Here is a 19748-nt window from a genome sequence, read left to right on the forward strand (position 1 = left end):
TACAAACTCAAGTCTTTTTTTCACACTTGGAAACCAGTTTTATTATAGGATGCATAATGTTTGCTTGATGAAATGTATACTATTTACAAGGCTAAAAGGAAATAAAGTAAATTGTAAATAGCATACAGTTTTATTATGTTGACTCAAAAATGATGGCAGGGCGGGATCTCTCTAGGGATTCAACCATTACGCATATCCCCTGTTCATGAAATACTGGATTCATCCCTCTTGCTTAGTAACTAGAAAAAAATTAAGCTTGTTTGAACTTTTCCCAAAACTGGGGTCAAAACTACTAATGTTTTCTTATAGCCACATGCACAGCCTGTAAGTTCAAGTCAGCCATGCCACGTTCTGTTGCCATAGGCAGATACCTTTGGAACCAGGGAAAGTGTCCAATTATTAAGAGAGGTGTCCACTAGGCCCATGACTAGCTAAGTGTCCACTTACAGAGTGTCTGCCACACGAGTATGTCACTCATTTTTGAACGTATTAAGATTGTAAACATTCACCAACAGTTGCAGTTGTATCCCCGATTGGGCTGGGTTTTCAAGTCACGGGAACGAAAGTTACCACATGTCCCAAACTTGACAAGAAATCCTGCAGCTGAGGACTTGACCCTGTTGATGCTGACTTCTGTCGTTCATCTGCTTGCAAAATATCTTTCAGCTTGGACGTGCGACTTCTTCTCCTTGCTCTCTTTGACTTTGATGAAACAGGAGTCGTATCTTGAGTCCTGCTGTCGTTTTGCTTGGCCACAGGGGTGGAGCGTTTTGGTCGAGTTCGTTTGTCACGCGCCTTGCTTGGGTAAAAAGATTGCTTTCCGCAATGCTTGCAAAATACGCCGACGTGGCTTGAATTACGGGGAAGATTTAAAACTTGCTTCTTGTTTAGATATTTACTAGTATTTTCCTCCGTGCTCTTATTTTTCTTGTTCTTTTTCCTTCCTCGTTTTGGCTGCATTCTCACACGACAGTTATCCCCCTTGAATATCATGCCACAATGCTCGCAATATTTCATTGAAAAGTCCTGCGCAACACCATTCAAGCCGTTATCTGCTGAGAGAATTTCGTTCAAGTAATATCTTGACAATTCCGGATTCTCCTCCGAGCATTGTAAGGCCAGACCCCATAAATGCTGTAAACGACGCTTCAAATTTTGTTTCGTTTCGTTTCGATCGGCCGCCATTGCTTTCTTGCTTGACCATCTAGCCGATTAAACCTGGGTACTAAAATGTCTCAGTCGCCGAAGATGACCGGAAGTAAGCTCGTAGTCTGTCGGAAATTCCGAGCACTCACCGCTGACCGAAGAGTATGCGCATAGCGTTTTGTTTCAAATTCGCGCAAACCGCGGGAAGTGGAAAATGGCGGCGAACCTTAGCAAAGTTGCTGGAATGGGTTCGTGTATAAACGGTCACGTAGTGCAAAACGATAGCGCTATGTCAGAAGAACAACTGGGACAGGAAAAAGTGGCTATTCTTGATGCCGGAGCACAATATGGAAAGGTGAGATGACCCTCTTGCTTCGTTAAAAATTCGATCAAAAATTTAAAGAGCACCGATCAATTTGGTCGTGTTGTTAGTGTATCTGTACTCGTGTCGATTTCGGAACCTTCGACAAAATTGTTCTTTTAAGAGTTTGGTTCCTTTGAAGCAGTGGCTCGTGTTCTTTTATAAAATAACATCAGAACAGAAGATTATATTTCAAGATTGCAAACGTCCATCAATTTTGGTCTTGAAATTGACCTTGATCATTAAATGTACATGTGCCATTTATCGGACAGGCTTAGTTGGTGACAACGTGTAGATCGTTTAAATCGCTGCAAAGAAAACTTTTATTGGTACAGATAATAAAAATGTCAGGATACAAAAAGCGTCAGGATATAAAAGTCGGTTTAATTTAAATAAACACACATTTGACTTTTTGTGTTGAGATGTTAACGTTATAAAATGACGGTTTCGTTTTATAGAACGTGCATCATCGAGTTCCTAACGTCGTTTTGTAGTAATTTTGTGGTTAATGTTACCAGATAATTTGGAAAATGATCATAGCATCAAACAAGCTTCCACATGTGTATTTCAGCGCAGTGTAACAGGTGTTGCTTGTAATCAAAGAAAGAATCATGCTAGTATTTGAAATAAAACAGTGGATGATCAATGAATTTTTTTTTAATCTAATAGATGATAAATTTAAAGTCTTAATTATGGAATGTGATAAAACTGAATTACTGTATTTGCAATTTGCTGAATCAATTAAAATAAATGGTCTTCAAATATGTCTAAAATTCATTTTTACTCTCAGGGAACATTTAAGCAAGACAGACCTATCATAACTTTAGTTTATTTTTATGGTAAATAGAGTTCAATAATTATGGTAAATAAGCAGGGATGTTAAGCTAAGAAAACACTAAGCTGGCTCATCAACAAACCCATCTGGCTTTCTGGCCATTTAAGCTCTAAAAGTTTACCAAGTGTTTGTTTTCATGTGAAATTTCAGCAAGATTTAAGTTCTTTTTTTTTTCGTGTAAAAATAGCCGGCAGCCAGCCCTTAGCAACATCACTGAATAAGAGTACAGTGTACTCTAGTTATCTTTAAAGCCACTCATTAGTACAATGGTAATTTTTTAGCATATTAGTGTGAGAAAACTAATAAAATTTTAAAGGTAATAACATGAACTTGTTACAACTTCTTTTCAGATTATAGATCGCAGAGTACGAGAACTATGCGTTGAGACAGAAATACTTCCTCTAGATACGTCTATATATACTATACGAGAGAGAGGTTTTAGGTGAGATAAAGCTGTTAAAGATTTATTTTTGTAAGTTTTGATAGCAGTATTTCCAGTCTCTTCATCGTGAAACACAACTGCATCATAAGAAGAAAAAAATCTCTCAAGGACATTCTTTTCAACACAATAAACTTCCTTCGATCAAACAGCAATCACAAAACCAACAAAAGGTTAAGTCACAACCTTGAAAGGAACTGGCACATGATCACCTCAAACCGACCCCTTTTCAGCGGTCAAACAATTTCTGCCGATTGTTTTACAATTGGTTTAAAAAAATTTCTGACCACCTGCACTTGATCCATTAAGTTAATTAATCACCCACATTGCAAGTGTACATGTAGAAGCCGAGGACTTGTTGACTTTATTAAACAGAATTCCAATAATGTGGACCACTGTGTTCCTAGGGGTAGACTTAGACTTTTTTCTGTTCTCCCATGCTTCAAATTTTCTTTTCTTTCCTCTTCCTAGCTCTACTGCCCCTCCTACATGTATGTATTGTTTGGGGGGGTTTTTTTTTGGTGTTTTGGGGGTAACTATGTTACTATTGCAATATTGACAGATTTATTGTTAATTATATCTTTTCTTTGCCACATTAGGGCTATAATTATATCTGGAGGTCCAAATAGTGTGTACGCTGAAGATGCTCCTAAGTATGATCCAGCTATTTTCACCTCTGGACTCCCAGTTTTAGGAATATGCTATGGAATGCAGGTATCAGAAATCAGCTTTAATTATACAATTCACCGAGTTTAGTATCATAAAATAGTAGTCAAAGATAGCTAGACCAATCTTGTTAGAAGATTTTGGATCATTAAATTACAGTCATCTCTCGCCTTGAGGACACTCGCTATTACAGACAAAATCCAGTCCCTGGCGAAAAGGGGTTTGGAATCCCCCTTTTTCCCTCAGAACAAAAAACCGCGGCCCTACTATGCATGTAAATGTGACTAGTCATTGGACAATTCAAGACAATAAAAATGTTTTAATCAAATTATTCAGTTGTCACAAAATGTCAAATTTGAATGTGTATTTTTATTTTCTCTCATTTTCAAATAAGATGCTGAACAAAGAGTTTGGTGGGACTGTAATGAAGAAAGACATCAGAGAGGATGGGCAGTTCAAGATTTCTGTGGAAACGTCATCAGCACTTTTTAGGTTTGTTTTAACAAAGAAAACTGTTGAAAAAGTTTGATTCTGTAAGTCATGTGAGCACAGGAGACATTGCGGCCATTGAGCATCTTCTTACCATTGTAACAAGTAAATGTAAGTGTAAATACCAGTACCTTTCCATTTACTAATATTAGTGAAGGAGTAATCCCGGGCCCGGTACTTCCCAAAATACCTTTACAGGTTGTGATTTTGGGTTCTCGATCTAGAACGGGGGAACCATTTTAAAAGAGACGATTTCTAGAATGGGGTATGATATTTCGAACACAAGAAAGTTTTAAATTATCAACAGCCAAAATGGGATGCTAAATAATTGACCTTTTTCTAGAATGGGGTATCATTTCCAATACAAATTCTTTTTTTGAATGGGGTGCTACTTTGGAGCCTGGGAAGCACACACCCAATACATACCTGAGTACCCCCCCCCCCCTCCCTGGGGGAGTAATGGACCACAGTAATTACACTACTCCTAGCTTAATGCATGGAAAAGGTGGTACACGTTATCTATTCTTTTTTCCAAGTTTAAATTATGAAAGGAGAAATAAATGATGTAAAGCTAGACATTGATATTAATATTTATTTCTTCTGGGTATTTTAGAGGATTACAGTCAGAGCAAGAGGTTTTGTTGACTCATGGAGATTCCATCGACCGAGTTGCTAGTAACTTAAGGGTTATTGCCAGGTCTGGTGATCTTGTCGCAGGTACTGTAACAAAAAATCACACAATTTTAATTCACACAAATGCTAAGTAGCAACTAATCTTGATCATGCCATAGTAGCTCAATGTTTCTCCTAAGAGTAACAACAGTTTTTTTTTTCTGGCAGGAATTGAGGATGAATCACGCAAGTTATATGGAGTACAGTTTCATCCAGAAGTAGATCTTACAGAGAATGGCGTAGCAATGTTGAGAAATTTCCTTTATGGTGTAAGTATTAACTGTTTTTAAATACATATCATTATCTTCTTCTCATCATCATCATCATCATCATCATCATCATTATCAACATCATCATCATTATTTAATATAAATATTGTAATTACAGTTTACAGAAAGAAACTTAAGTTTGATTGCTTTTAATTAATTCACATTCTTTCATGTGGAGTTTGGGAGTTTGTAATCAGCCAATCAGAGTTAAGCTCGACTACCATGTGCTCTTGTCTGTGTTTGGTTTTTCAACATGGCTGTACAGTTTGATGCACCATTGTTAGAATAAAACCCTCTTGTTGTGTTTACCGGATGTGGTCTCTTACAGAGTTGATCCAATCAGAAGTCCACTGGAAGCCATCCTTGGCTTCTATTTGGATAATGAGTACATGAAAAATTTAAATTAACTACAAGTTTGGTTGACAACTCTGATAAATGTTGTTTGAGTACTAATTTTTCAAAATTGTGTGCAGTATTCACAATATTTGTAGTTATGCCCTTATTTAATTTTCAACAATTTTTTTGGAGTCTTCCTGCATGTATTCTTAGCAATTTTAAGATTCCTGTCAATTATTTCCTATTTCCTGTTTATGTGGACAATGTGAGTTGTCACCTCCTATTTGTGTATGCAAGTTTAAAAAAGAGTGATTCAGTAAATGTTGAATTTAAGTTCTAATGCTTTATTTTTTAACTGTCACCAGGTTGTAGGATGTTGTGGAACATACACTGTTGACAGCAGATTAGACTCATGTATTCAGCAAATTAAAAAGAATGTTGGCAACATGAATGTTTTAGTAAGTACAACTTTCAAGCACAAATTTGTAGTTCCATACCTCCCCCCAGAGGGGGTTTATACTAGGACCCTCCACCCAGCCCTCTGGAATTTCCAATTTAGCCTCATACACATTTCCTTAAAGTTTTTGGCCTTTCAGACCCCTCCAACCCCTAGGAATTTCCAATCTCATCTGTGGGGGAAGTATGGACATTTTTCTGGAACCACACAATGTAAGAGTGAAGAGTATTTGTTGAGACTTTGCACAGCTAGTGTGAAAATTATGATCCAATCTCCCTCTTGGCCGAGGCATAGTTGCCTAATGGTTAGTGTGCTGGACTCCAGGGCCGGGTTGTTCAAAGCACGATTAAGCTAATCCAGGATTAGCGTGAAATTTGGTTTCAATTTTTTAACATTTCTTTGAGGCTTTGAGTTTTGAATTTTTTAACATTTCTTTGAGGCTTTGAGCTTTGAGTTTTGACGTGGACCAATCTCAAACTTCACATAACATTAGCTATGGAAAACCCTTCTTAACAAGAGAAATTAAAACCTCGATCATCTTTTAATCCTGGGTTAGCCTTAATCGCCTTTCGAACAACCCGGCCCAGATTGAGAGGTCTGGGTTTAGGCCCTGGCTCACATCATTTCTTTGTGTTCTTGGACAAGACACATAAATCTCCCAGTGCCTCTCCCCACCTTAGGGTATACCGGTAAATGGATACCAAAACATTTATGCTGGGTATAATCCTGTATTGGACTACCGTCCTATCCAAGAAGAAGTAGATGTATTCCTAGTTGCTTAATGCTACAGATACCTGCATAAGCTCCGGCCTGGAGGGCAACCACATGTAGGCACAAAGACAGTCTTTGCCGAACAAATAAGACAGTTTGAATATTCTTTCAGGTGCTAGTGAGTGGAGGAGTGGATTCAACAGTTTGCGCTGCCCTGCTTCACAAGGTCAGTTAATATGTGATTGTACACTTAACATTTGGTTTCAAAACAAGTTTGAATATGTGCACTTACCATGCATTGTTCAATGCTTTGTGAAATAAACCAACCAAAAAAGTCTTTTGCTTCAATCATGGTCAACCTACGATAGGCATAGACTCGATTACCCGTCACTGTTTGGGAAAATGATCCTGTGCTTGAACCTGCGGCTGGCATGCATCCAGCACTCTCTTAATGGAGAGGAATGGAGACTGGATGCAATAGAGCAGGGGAAATTGAGTCTAGTTTCTATGTCAACTGTTGCCCTTCCCTTTACATGTACATCCGATTGAAACTTGTTCCTTTGTTGGTGAATTATACCAACAACCCAGACAAAATCACCAGTAACTTCAAGACCCCATCAAGAATACTCAGCTGTAGCATTGAAACAAGTGTTACATAAATCTGACTCCATACATCAGGGGAATGTTTGCTGGTGGAGGATTAATAAACAAGAAGAGCTTTTCATGAGTGCCAGTGCCACGTCCAGCTCTTTTGAGTTCCACCAAACATCCACAAGTGTTTCTAAACCCATTTATTTTTTTTCTCTTAATTTGCTCATGCTACAGTAGCAGGAGGGCATTTTGCGTGCGCATGCGTCGATATGGGCTAGTGCGCACGACAGAGAAGTTCTGCTATCGATTGTTTACATATTTTCACAATTTATGGCCTAATTTTCAGCTCAAAATAAAAGGTGTTTTAAGTTTTATATGCTGTATACGATCCTAAGAGTCCTTGCTTTATCTTCTGACAACAACAAGCATACTTTGGTGTCGGCGTGCCGTTTATCTGATCGACTTTGGCTATGTGTATTAAACATTGCGCGTGGACAAAATGGCGACCGAATGTCGAGAACCTAAATACCTTGCCCATGTTTTTAATAGCTGGGAGATCTTAACGGACAAAGCGCTACGGCTACTTAGTACTAAAATATAAAACAGCAGTTTTATCTATACGATGTTATAATCAAGTATCCCGGGTTTGAGCGAGTGGTCATGATTTTGTTCAGATTTTTCATAAAACTGCAATTTCATCGTTCTCACGATGCAAAAATCTCAAAATCTAATCTTGATCTCCAGCGTCTACCGATGATATATGGAGCCTGAAGTACTTAAACTATCGTCTAATGCTGCGAAGGTAGCGTTAAAAAATGGTCTATTGTGGTAATTTTAAGCTTTCTTTAACGTACGTTCTCGCTGGTTTATTCTAACAGAGAAACTATCGTTTGTGATTATTTCCTTAAACTTAAGCATTGGTCAAAATAACTTCATATTTCGATGTACCACAATTATTCCGTTGAACAAGAAAAGAATTACTGAGATCGGTCTTAATTTTAAAGTGTTATGGTAATTCTTTGCTGGTAGACTATTTGTTTACATTTTACTATGTTAATTAGTACATTTTTGGCTCCTTTATCAAAATCTAGCCTTGATCACCAGTCAAAAAATAGCATGAAACAAACAAGCGATATATATATTTTTCAGAAACGTTCTAATAACTGCTGCATAAAATGTCTTAAGAAATAATTTTTAACTTTAAAATTTAATATTTTCAAATTTTCATTCAACGTTTGTTTCTTTAAGATTGATGTTCGTTCTGTTCTAACGACTGTTTTACTTCTGTGTCGCCTAAATGTGATTTAAAGAACTGCAGTTCTTGTTCCAGGAAACCCTGTTTGCCAGTCGAGGGCAAGTTGGCTGTGCTTTAGAGTCATCAGTGAGCTGCATTATCATGTGCAGAACACCCAAACATGTCTTTCCCCTCAGGGAAAACCCTTTTCTTTGGTGGTCGTCCCTTTAGGCAAAAAATCTCCCGACAAGCTATAATATTGCTCGCACTCTGCCTGTATTACAGCAGTTGATTTGATGTGAAGTTTTGATCCTAATATATCACACTCCAGCACACGAATAAATGTTTTCCTCTTTTTACGGCCTGTTTGATTTTTGTCGGTGAAGGCTTTCCTAACTGTCCCACATATTTTCCTATTATTTGCAACAACGATCCCGAAGCAGGCCAGAAAATCTGCTTTATAAGAGCCTTGCCACACACAAAACACTTTTTCTTAGCGAAATTTACGTCTAGATTAAATTATGTGACGATAAACAGTACAAAAAACAAAGTTTGAATCTTCCGCGCCATTTTTATTCCCAAGATCACGCGATCTTTGTACAGCGGTTGCACGCATGCGCCCGCAAAATGCCCTCCTGCTTGCTACAGTAAAAACCCGCGTGTAAGAACCTAGGGATTTAAGAACCGTCTGGCAGAAATTTGCTTTTTTAATACCCCAAAATATAAGAACCTGTTTAGCCAAACAAATTCCAACAGGTTCTTATATGTGGGATTTAACTATTTAATTTATTTATATTTTTTTACCAAAAACCAAAAAGATACTGCAGTACTGTATCATTGATCAATTAATGTTGTTGGACTTTTGGCAACATGGGTACATTATTATTTAATAAATATATTTTATAATGAAGAACAGACCAGATTTTATACTTTTTTCTGATAATCAACAACAATGTCTACTCTGTAGAAATTAAGAACCTAATTAAGAACCTACTTAGCCTCAACTGCCAATAAGTACCCCATAATACAAGAACCTGTTTTGCCAAACTCTGAAAAAAGTAGGTTCTTACACGCGGGTTTTTACTGTATTTCTTTTATGGCATTTTAACAGTTTTTTGGTTGATGGGTCTTTCCCAACCAAGAAAAGTGGGTGTAAAGTTGTGTTATTTATTTTCAGGCCCTTCCACATGAACAAGTTGTAGCTGTACATATTGACAATGGGTTTATGAGAAAAAATGAAAGTCAAGAAGTGGAGGAATCCCTTAAAAGATTAGGACTTAGATTAAAAGGTAACTGCATACTCCACTACTGCAATGAAACAGTTTTTGACAACAAGATTGGAAAATGGAGTCACTGTCCTATTTTTGTCTAGTTAACTGCTCCTTTATACGCGACTTTTGGAATTCAGTCTTACTCCGGTGGAATAGTCAAAATAACGACAATTACAATTTTGATGAATTAGGAATAATGTACGGCTATAATCCCGGAAGTTCTGGCTCCTATATCTTTAATTATTATATTCTACTTAGCAAAAGACATGTCTTTCTACAAAAATATGAGCACAAAATTAATTACCTTATCTCCTTCTTTTTCTTGAGTTAGTAAAAGAAAAAATGTTTATTCAAAGATCAATCGCACATGCCAAAGGACAAAAAGAAAATTTTTTGAACTTATGGAAGCCTTTACTGACAATAATTTAGTTAATAATTTAGTTACAATAGTTACCTAAAAAGTGTATCGCATTGTTACCAGTCACACACTTGTTATAGGTTACTTTTTATGATTTTGTCAGCGGATAACTTGCTTGGACATTTGCTCATTGGACAAGTGAGCACAAAACTTTTCTTGCCTTTCAGGAAAGGCGACTTGTTTTGGACAACCTGACATCATTTTTTTCAAACCCTGCAGAGGAAACCTCGACAAAATTTATGGACATAATATAAACGTATTCTGATTTTAACTATCAAGTCAGTTTCTCTTTGTTTTGTTTCCTCCACAGTTGTAAATGCTGCATATAGGTTTTATAACAGTACAACTGTAATATCTGGCAGAAAAGATCAATCAGCTGTAAAGAAACAAGTCACTAAAACCTTGAACGTGACTGCCGACCCTGAAGAAAAGAGAAGGATTATAGGAGATACTTTCATCAAGGTTGGATTGATTTTTAATGATACAAAATATTATCATTATGATATTGACTGTTGTTATATTATTCTTTTATTATATCGTCAGATAGAAAATTCTGTAGTGGATATCACGCCTGACTAGTAACAGGGAGACGCGGGTTCGAATCCTGCTCGGGGCACGTAATTTTTCTTTCATTTCAGAGACGTGTGTCGAAAGCCTTCTGTAATTTATTTATTTCTACCTTCTACATAGAAAATTCATAAAACATCTTTAAATATGAAGCCTTTTGATTTTAACTGTGTACTAATTATGTGTTTTCAGGTTGCTAATGAAACTTGTAAGGAGTTTCATCTTGATGAGAGTAATACATACCTGGCACAAGGTAAGGTTTGAAACTCTTGTGGTTCTAACCTTCTCGAACACATAAATAATCCATCAAGTTAAAACAAAGAAAATCATAATCGTGAACGATTAGCATAGCATAGATTTTTGGATTTTATTTCTCTGTTTACTCCGTTTCAACTCGCTTTTTGGTATTTGGAAATGTAATAAGACACTCTCTGGCAAGTTACGTGACAGTTCACAGTAATCTTCCCCTTAATACTACCTTATTATAGGAAATTAACGCTTGTGTAAATTAAGGTATTTGAAATTAACGCGACTTAAATTAACGCGAATCTAAAGAAATTTACTTTCCAATAAAGGAAATTAATGCGAAAGAGAGCGTAACATTTCAAAATGAAGGAAATTCATGCGACGTCCACAAAGAAAAACACTTGTTAAAAAAAAAGGAACAAGTTTATTTCAACACTAGGCGTATAATCCGAGACGGAAACAATGTTCGTAACACTAAACCCAGACGTATTAGTTAAGCGAAGGAAATCTGACCGCTTCGAGCTTTCACCCCGAAGAAATAATGCTTTTTCCTAGGAGATAAGAACGTCTGGACTGTATCAAAAATTGGGGCCAAAATAATGGAAATTAAGGTCACAGAAATTAACGCTCCACTTAATTAACGGCGCGGAAATTAACGTTAACAAAAATTAACGCGACTTAAATTAACGCGAATTTTGGAAATTCGCGCTAATTTCATGACGCGTTTATTTCCTATAATAAGGTATTTTCTACTTGTATTGTCAAGCTGTTTTAATAACTATTGTTTTCTGTTGCTGCTGTATTCATTTGTAGGTACCCTTCGACCTGATCTTATTGAAAGTGCATCATCACTAGCAAGCAACAAGGCAGAAGCCATCAAGACTCACCATAATGACACAGATTTTGTGCGAAATTTAAGAGCACAGGTAAGCACAGGGTTCAAAATAATTTGTTGGCTTTTTTTGTCAAGGCTCATTTTTTCCTGGCTGTTAGAAAGCTATGCATTTTCAAGGGACACAATCCATCTGCATACATAACTTACCCAGATGCATTCTGGGGCGATTTCAAACACAGTCGTCCAACGTCCATTTGCAAGTTTTCCGAAGTGATACAGCAAAGCAAAAGAATGGATTGGAGCAATGTGACTTCTTTTCTTATTTTGAATGTTTGAGAAGCAAATAAGATCTTCAATATAATTTTCTGGAGGGACACAATACCTGAGAAGGTCAGGCAGCCCGTAAAACTAGAAGTTTTCGTTAACAAAGATGAAATGTTGGTTGCATTAGTGACCAGTGAGTTGCCCTTTCTAGCCCTGTAGCTGCTTTATTTTCTGATGTGAAATGTTTACTTCAACATTACCGCAACTTTGATTTCAGTTGGCCGATCAAGGCATGATATTTTCTATTTCTTCAGTGAAAAGTAGCCGGCAAGTGTCGTCAGAGTGCCGGCTACCGCCAACAGCTGGCTGCTATTTTGAACTCTGTGAGCAGTAACATTTGGCACTTTTTAAAGTGACAGTATCTTGCACATAATGTTTATGTCGCTGCGCCTCTCTGTACATGTATGTGGGGTGTACATGGGTACTGACAAACTGTCAAAATGCTGGGGGAAACCTGAAAATGACAAGAACCTCCATGTTTTTGGGGAGCAGGGATGGTGCAGTGGTGAGAGCACTCACCCCCCACCAATGTGAAGTGAGTTCAAATCTCAGACCCAGCGTCAACTCATAACAGGGCGGTCATTATTTTTTTTAAAAAAAAGCAGCCATAAGTGTAATGTAAAACTAATTGACATCTTCACCTATAACATTGAGTGAACTATTTAGGTTGAGTTTGTTGTTGGTTCTTGCCCTTGCTCCAAGGGTTATTCTCCAGTTTCTCTGGTTCCCCCCCCCCCCCCCCCTCCTACAAACACCAACACTTTATTTATTCATTTTTCTTACTTATATTTATTTATTTGTTTTTTTTTTTTAATCCAGTATAATAGAGGCCAGCAAACATACTTTTAGCATTTTTTTTTTTTTTTTTTTATTTTTTTTTTTTTTTTTTTTTTTTTTTTTTTTTTTTTTTTTTTTTTTTTTTTTTTTTTTTTTTTGGGGGGCGGGGAAAAAAAATTTTTTTTTTTTTTTTTTTTTTTTTTTTTTTTTTTTTAACATAAAATCATTTAAACACAGTCCTGCTCTTACTAATTTTAACTGTTGTATATTTTTCACAGGGCAGAGTTATTGAACCGTTGGCAGATTTCCACAAAGATGAAGTCAGAGCGCTTGGAAGAGAGCTGGGTTTACCAGCAGACATTGTTCGCAGACATCCATTTCCTGGTCAGTTTTTAAAATCATTTTTAAAAGGGACTGTGTCACGGCTGAGTTAATTTTTTTTATCAAGTTTTGCCAAATACTTGCTTTGAAACTTAATGTTTGCAAAGAAAATGCTTCTATGTATCAAAATAATAAAACAATAGCTTCATTGAAACCAATTATGTCTTCCCGGCGTTACAATTTAAAGTTACAAGCAAACAAGATTAACTTTGAGAACTATACAGTCCAACAATATTTCAAAAATCCATATCACAATCCGTTTCAATCATCGTCACTATTGGCCATCCGTACCTTCTTTTGTATTTGCTGTGTTACTGAAACGTTCCTTCACTGTTATAAGGGGTTATTTTATTTATAGTTCATCGAATTTGATGGTTATTTCCCATGCCTAAATTTGGCTAAAATCCGTGACACAGTCCTTTAAACTCGTTCACTTTTATTGCAATTTGTGTATTAATTTTACTGGGCATACCATACGCTACGTCTTAATATGTAGGGTCGTCCACTTTGTCCAATGTACTCATCTAGTTGTTGTTATTTTTTCTTTTTTGGCTCAGGTCCCGGCCTCGCTATTCGAATCATTTGTGGTGATGAACCTTATCAGGGCGAGGATTTTGCTGAGACAAACATCATTCTCGGACAGATCGTAGACTATGTTACTGCTGTTAAAAAGGTGGGGCATATGGGTGAAATTAATTTATTTTAAGCTATTCAAGTTCGTAGCCCGAGGAAAGAAACTGTGACTAATCAATAGGTAAGGCTAGTTAGACTTTCTCAAAGTCGTTCGCTTCGCTTTTCCGGTTTAGTAGTAGACCCTTCAGCTCTCGTGCTCTGTGAGCTCGACTTGTAGGCAGGTCTAAAGGCTAGTTCCTTTACGTCTCGTATTAAGACGTAAAGGCAGTATAGTGTAATATATCAGCTACAGTATATAATAATTAAATCTACCAGCCTCAAACTTGAGTATTACTACACTAGAGAGTGAAAACACTGAATACTGAATACTAAATCATTTAAGCGTTAGCAAAGACTTAGAGTAACTACGCTAGTAGACTGTCCGTTAGCAAAACTACCCGTTGGCTAAACGACCGGTAATCGAAAAAGCCTCATACTAACTCAAGACCATCTGTGTCTCTGATGTGTCAAAATGGACAATTTCTTGTTGCTATGTGAAATTCTGTGAACGGTTGTGTAGATTGGGTATTTTTCAAGTGCCACCAGTAAAGAAAAAATTCCGCAAGAAATCCTCTTTGACCCAGATAATAAACCCTTGCCAACCTCGTTATTAAAATGCGATGAGTGATTGTGAACTTTTGTGAAAACTCTGACATTTTTGTAATAAACTTCAACAATTGCTTAGTAATTGACATTTGCTGCATTTCTTTGTTTGCTGTTTAGCCACATTCGCTGTTCAGTCGAGTCAAACTCAGTACATCAGAAGAAGACAGAGAGACGCTGCAACAGATTACATCAAAATACAAAATAGGTGCCACTCTCCTGCCAATCAAGTCAGTGGGTGTCCAAGGAGACGGACGGACATACAGCTATGTTGTCGCTCTATCAAGTAACGATACACCCGACTGGAAATCGCTTATTTTCCTCGCAAAACTGATTCCCAAAGTGTGTCATAACATCAACAGGTAATGCCTTTTGTTAAACTGCGCACTTGGGTTATCTCACCATTACACACCAATTTGCGTTGCTTAGTTATCTAAAAATCATTTTAAATTTAATTTGCACAGCAGAATTTGTGTCCTAATTTCGTTAACGCTTTTGTTTCGAGCTGGGTACATGGTACCACGCTTTCTGGGCGTCTTGTTCCCTTTCCCATCAGAAAAACACACCAAACTAAAATAATCTGACCTTTGTTCGGATAGGGCATCCATTTGTTCATCTGAGTTTTGAATGGCTTTGTTTGGCTTATTTCAGTTATTGGTCCACAAACTCCATGCAGCATGAAGAGCGAAAATGTTACCTTGTTGGCCAATTAGATACAAAAGCAAAAGCATCTATGAATTGGCTTACGCAACTTTCCCGTGCTTCCCACGAGCTGCATATTTTTTCCGCGTTTATCGCCGGTGACGTGTTTTCCTGCGCTTTCTGGCGGGAAAACCTTAACTTCTGATTGGTTTATAATTTAATTTACCGCCATTGCGATTGGCTGTTTGTTTCTTTTGGTCTAATTATTTATCAGAAAACCACTCTAGGAGACTGAAAAAATGATTTTGAGAATTTTTTACACTTTTAGTCACATCTTTATTGCAACATTTTTAACCTCACACCATTTGTTTGCTTCTCGTTCTTTCAGAGTTTGTTACACATTTGGGAAGAGAATCAAGTTCCAGATACAAGACGTCACTCCCACATTTTTGTCACCAGGAGTAATAAGCACTTTAAGACAAGCAGATCATGTAGCGTACTCTGTAGTTCAAAAACATGGTAAGGAAATACGCATGGTCAAAATTTCATTCAGCCTTAAATCAAGACTATACTTATTAACCGAGAGTGAGGTCTTTACGGGTTTTGGTTTTTTTGGGGGGGGGTTTGGGTTTTTTTGGGTTTATTTTTTTTTTTTTTTTTTTTTAAAATATAAAAGCCCCTTTTCTTTTTTTTTTTTTTTTTTTTTTTTTTTTTTTTTTTTTTTTCAAACAAAAAAAAAAAAACAAATTACCCAAAAAAAAAACCCCCCCCCCCCCCGCCCCAAAAAGAAGATATACTACCATTTGCGTCCATCCTTGAAGCGTGACGAAATTTAACGCGTGGTTTTACTTTTAAAACCTCGACGGTTTTGTCTGTTTACGAGTCACTTTTGAGCAATGAAATGTTTGCAGTCAGGTCGCGAAATTGACAACGTTTTGGCGCCATACGATCATGTTTTCTTCATTAGCTATCAATATTTTCAAGATTTGCCTGCTCACTTCGATGAAAGTCTGCTCGGAAAATATTATTGCAATGGAGAGGAGAAAAGTTGACAAGTTTGGAAGGAATTGTCGTCAGGAGTCGCTTTAGAGCAAGATTTTCAATGCTTGATTTATTTGTTCGAAGTGACACGTAACCAGATAAAACTGTTAACGTTTTAAAAGTAAAACTACGCGCTAAATTCTCCACGCCTCATGGATGAACGCAAATGGTATTATGTACTCAATTCATCTGCCGCACGAAATACGTCCAAGATCCCACCCCTAAAAATTCCATACTGATGACGTAGCCCTACTGAGGTCCGTGTAGCGTCTCTGATTGGTTGTCACGTGCGCGCGAAAATTCAGAACGGAGCAACAGCCAATCAGAGACACAATACGGATCTCTACAGAGCTACGTCATCAGAATGGAATGTTTTGGGGAAAATTTCAGACGTATCTCGAGCGGAGATAAATTGTGCACGCTACGACTCTTTCAGCTTGCAGTTAATTCTTGCGTTATTAACTGGTTTCTGATGTTAAGCTTACCTGCCCTTGTAGGAAATTAACGCTCATGTTAAGTAATGTATTTGAAATTGACGCGAACTGGAGGAAACTTACTCCTGAAAAAAGGCAAATAAACGCGAAAGAGGAGGTAAATTTGTAAAATGAAGGAAATTAACGCGATTAACAGAAGAAAGTGCGGATTGCGGCGACAACAAGAACAAATTTTGTTTTAACATTGTGTCAGTGTCAGTTGTCGAACTGCTCTTCTGAAAGCAGCCTTGAACTGGAAATATCGTAAACATGATACCCGTAGGATTTTACATTGCAAAAAGTCGAAATGCAGTTTGCAAAAAAGAAAGTCAACTATCCAAAATTTGGGGTAATATTAATGGCGATTAAGGTCCGGGAAATACGAATTTTTAAAATTGGCGTTAATTTCTCATAATAAGGTATATTGTGTCTTTATTTTTCGCTTCAGATGTAGTGGACAGACTCAGCCAGATGCCAATTGTTTTAATACCAATCCACTTCGACCGTGATCCCATCGACCACATTCCATCGTGTCAGCGGTCTGTTGTGATCAGAACCTTTATAACGAGTGACTTTATGACTGGAATTGCCGCTACACCGGGAAAACAATTACCTATTGAGGTACAGTGCTGTTAAGTCTTATACTGCACTTGACTGTATTGCTGGTACTGGGTCAAAAACAATCGAGTGGGGTTAGATCTTTATGGGAGCAGGGATGGCGCAGTGGTGAGAGCGCTCGCTTCCCACCAATGTGGCCCGGGTTCGATTCCTGGACCCGGCGTCATGTGGGTTGAGTTTGTTGTTGGTTCTTGTCCTCACTACTAGGGTTTTTCTCCGGGTTCTCCAGTTTTCCACCCTCCGCAAAAGTCAACATTGCTTAATTCCAATTTGATCGGAAACAGTGGACGAAGAACCACCTTGTGGAAGTGCCATTGCAAATTCCCAAATTCCCAAATTCCCACACTCAGGGTCTTAAAATAACTGAGGAGAATGTCTGCCTTTTTAATTACATCTGCAAATGGTTAGATTTTCTTTCTTCTCGGAAAAAAAAAAAAAACCGACCCCCCTTCTTTTTCTTTTTATTTTATATAAGGGGGAAAAAAAAAAACCCACCCAATATAAAAAAAAAGGGGGGCCCCACCCCCCCGGGTGGGGGGCGGCGAGCCCCCCCATATAAAAAAAAAAAAAAAAAAAAAGCATAAATTTATTTATTTGTTTATCTTGGCATTTCGTGGTTATCTTCTTCTTATAGCTCATTGTCTATTGGTGTCAGACTGTCGTTCAACTCCGAATTCACGTGGGTGGTTCGCGTTCCCTAAAAAACACAAATTTGGTCATTTTACGTTGTTGTTTTGCCCCTAGATATATAACGTACGTTAACGGTCAATGCTGTTTTCCGTCAATCAAAGAGCCAACAACCGCCCTTGCATCATAAAGATTTGAACAATTAATCAAGAACTTTATCAAATGGCATTAGTGACCATATTACAGTTTATTTAAGCAAACCGAGACAGCGAAGGTAGTAAGAAGTTTGGAAAACCAACAAATCAAAAGAGGAAAAAGAAATGATTGTCTCATACTTTTCTGCAGGTAGTACTAGCCCCGTTTGCACACAAGTCTTACTTTGCATATTTTTTTGTTTACTTTTTTTTTCAGGTTTTGAATGAAATGGTTGCAGCTTTGAAAGAGGTACAAGGCATCTCACGAGTTCTGTACGATTTGACTTCCAAGCCTCCAGGGACCACAGAGTGGGAATAATCAAATCCCAGGCGAAAGTATGCGCCTTAAAGAAACGACCTGGAGTAACGGGCCTGTATTTATTGAAGACTGCTGGTAGTTCAACTTAAACTAGCAACAACAAATTGTGAAATTCCTAGTTCGTGGTTTAAAGTAAAACTTCACACAAACATCATGTCTTGACCAAGAATCGTAGACATTTGCAAACACAAGCGTGTTGATAATTATGACGTGTTCTGTACCCACTGCACTGTGCGTGTCAATCATTGTTTACGCAGCCAATCACGAAAGCTAGGAGTTGCGCGACGAAGACCTTGTAAAGCCGATACTACAAAGCGTCATTTCCGAAGATAGTACTGGACTAAATCACTTTTTTTGTTTCGAATTCAGATAGAATAGAAATCCTTGCTTATCTGACAAGACAACTTTGCTTCTAATTCATTTTCAAGAGTGATACGTGTGACAATTAGTCAGGAAAACTTGATATTCCAACTTAGTGCTTCGGGTTAAGGTAACCGTATTTAGGATCAACTAGGGATATTGTCTTTGTGTGACACAATTTCTCAAAACTGACGGCCTGTTTATATGGGGAAAAGTTGTCCCGTGTAGGAGGGTTAACGTCCATACCGAGCCACCCCGGGCGAGAGAGCTTTTCATACTTTTCTTTATAAATAGCAGTGAACTGTTTATATGAGAAATTTCAAAGTTGGTTCGGGGGGGGGCAAGGTGACCCTGGGTGGAGGGTCACTCGCTTTGAAGGCAGTGCGAGGGGGGGGGGCCGGCCCCCCCCCCAGACACAGACTGAAGAAAACGAGGCACGACCAGGAGCAAAACGCCCACACAGAAAGGACAACAAAAAAAGCCAGCCAATGAGAAATGCCAAGCGAGGAAAGCCGGAGAAGCGAAAAAGCAGCCAGCCAGCAGGGGGGCAGCCCCAGACCAGCGGCCGCGCCCCGGCGCCGCGGCGCCCCCCACTTTTACCCTGCTACGGCACTGGAAGGTAGGGTGGCCCTAGGGAGCGAGCCAACTTTTTCTCATTTAAACACTTTGGCTCTTTTTGACTAGCTTACCAGGGACCAATCTCGTTCCCAGAGTCTACGTTCCCCTTGACACAGCATGCGTGAAACTGGGAGGGCCTATTTTTGGCTCGGTTGACAGGGCCAACTTTTCTCATATAAACGCTAGTTAATAGGTGGCTCGGAGGAGAGGGTAACACTCCTATCAAGGACAACGTTTCTTCATATAATTCATATTATTGAATTGTAACACTTGTTATTATGCATTTTTGCTTAAAGAAGACACTTGAGACAACTGGGTTAATAAACTGGGTTATTTAATACATGTAATCCTTCATTAAATCGATAATTTATCTTGCTATTATTATTTAATCTATATTTGCTAATATGTTTTCCATTTCTATATTTTTTTTTTTTTTTTTTTTGTTTGTTATTTATTTATTTATTATTTTTTTTTTTTTATTTTTTTTTTTTTTTTTTTATATCTTTTTAAAAAATTTATTTTTTTTTTTTTTTCTTTTTTTTTTTTTTTTTTTTTT

At 37.7% G+C, this 19748-nt stretch overlaps 2 protein-coding genes across 2 annotated transcripts; one reads left to right on the plus strand and one right to left on the minus strand.

Annotated features, from left to right (window-relative positions):
• Positions 1 to 91: 91 nt before the first annotated feature.
• LOC144657621 (uncharacterized) lies at positions 92 to 1224 on the minus strand. Its single transcript, XM_078517977.1, has one exon. It carries the CDS (start codon positions 1183 to 1185, stop codon positions 547 to 549), a length of 639 nt encoding a protein of 212 aa, XP_078374103.1. The 5' UTR covers positions 1186 to 1224; the 3' UTR covers positions 92 to 546.
• A 106-nt stretch (positions 1225 to 1330) lies between these two features.
• LOC144657581 (GMP synthase [glutamine-hydrolyzing]-like) lies at positions 1331 to 19619 on the plus strand. Its single transcript, XM_078517929.1, has 19 exons — positions 1331 to 1501; positions 2693 to 2784; positions 3381 to 3495; positions 3842 to 3939; positions 4550 to 4653; positions 4777 to 4877; positions 5579 to 5671; positions 6554 to 6607; positions 9384 to 9495; positions 10206 to 10357; positions 10655 to 10715; positions 11522 to 11634; positions 12923 to 13028; positions 13583 to 13698; positions 14421 to 14662; positions 15331 to 15461; positions 16905 to 17077; positions 18113 to 18952; positions 19194 to 19619. Exons 1-18 carry the CDS (start codon positions 1361 to 1363, stop codon positions 18212 to 18214), a joined length of 2106 nt encoding a protein of 701 aa, XP_078374055.1. The 5' UTR covers positions 1331 to 1360; the 3' UTR covers positions 18215 to 18952; positions 19194 to 19619.
• The last annotated feature ends 129 nt before the right edge of the window (positions 19620 to 19748 follow it).

Source organism: Oculina patagonica, chromosome 6 (genome assembly GCF_052425735.1).
Source record: "Oculina patagonica isolate OP01 chromosome 6, crgOcupat, whole genome shotgun sequence".
In the NCBI taxonomy this organism is placed as follows: domain Eukaryota; kingdom Metazoa; phylum Cnidaria; class Anthozoa; order Scleractinia; family Oculinidae; genus Oculina; species Oculina patagonica.

Excerpts from the sequence above, each read along its gene's own strand:
- LOC144657621 (XM_078517977.1), bottom strand. The coding sequence starts at position 1,185 with ATGGCGGCCGATCGAAACGAAACGAAACAAAATTTGAAGCGTCGTTTA.
- LOC144657581 (XM_078517929.1), top strand. The coding sequence starts at position 1,361 with ATGGCGGCGAACCTTAGCAAAGTTGCTGGAATGGGTTCGTGTATAAAC. Across the intron at positions 9,496-10,205 it reads ATTAGGACTTAGATTAAAAG|TTGTAAATGCTGCATATAGG; the intron begins GTAACTGCATAC and ends TTTCCTCCACAG. Across the intron at positions 10,716-11,521 it reads TAATACATACCTGGCACAAG|GTACCCTTCGACCTGATCTT; the intron begins GTAAGGTTTGAA and ends ATTCATTTGTAG.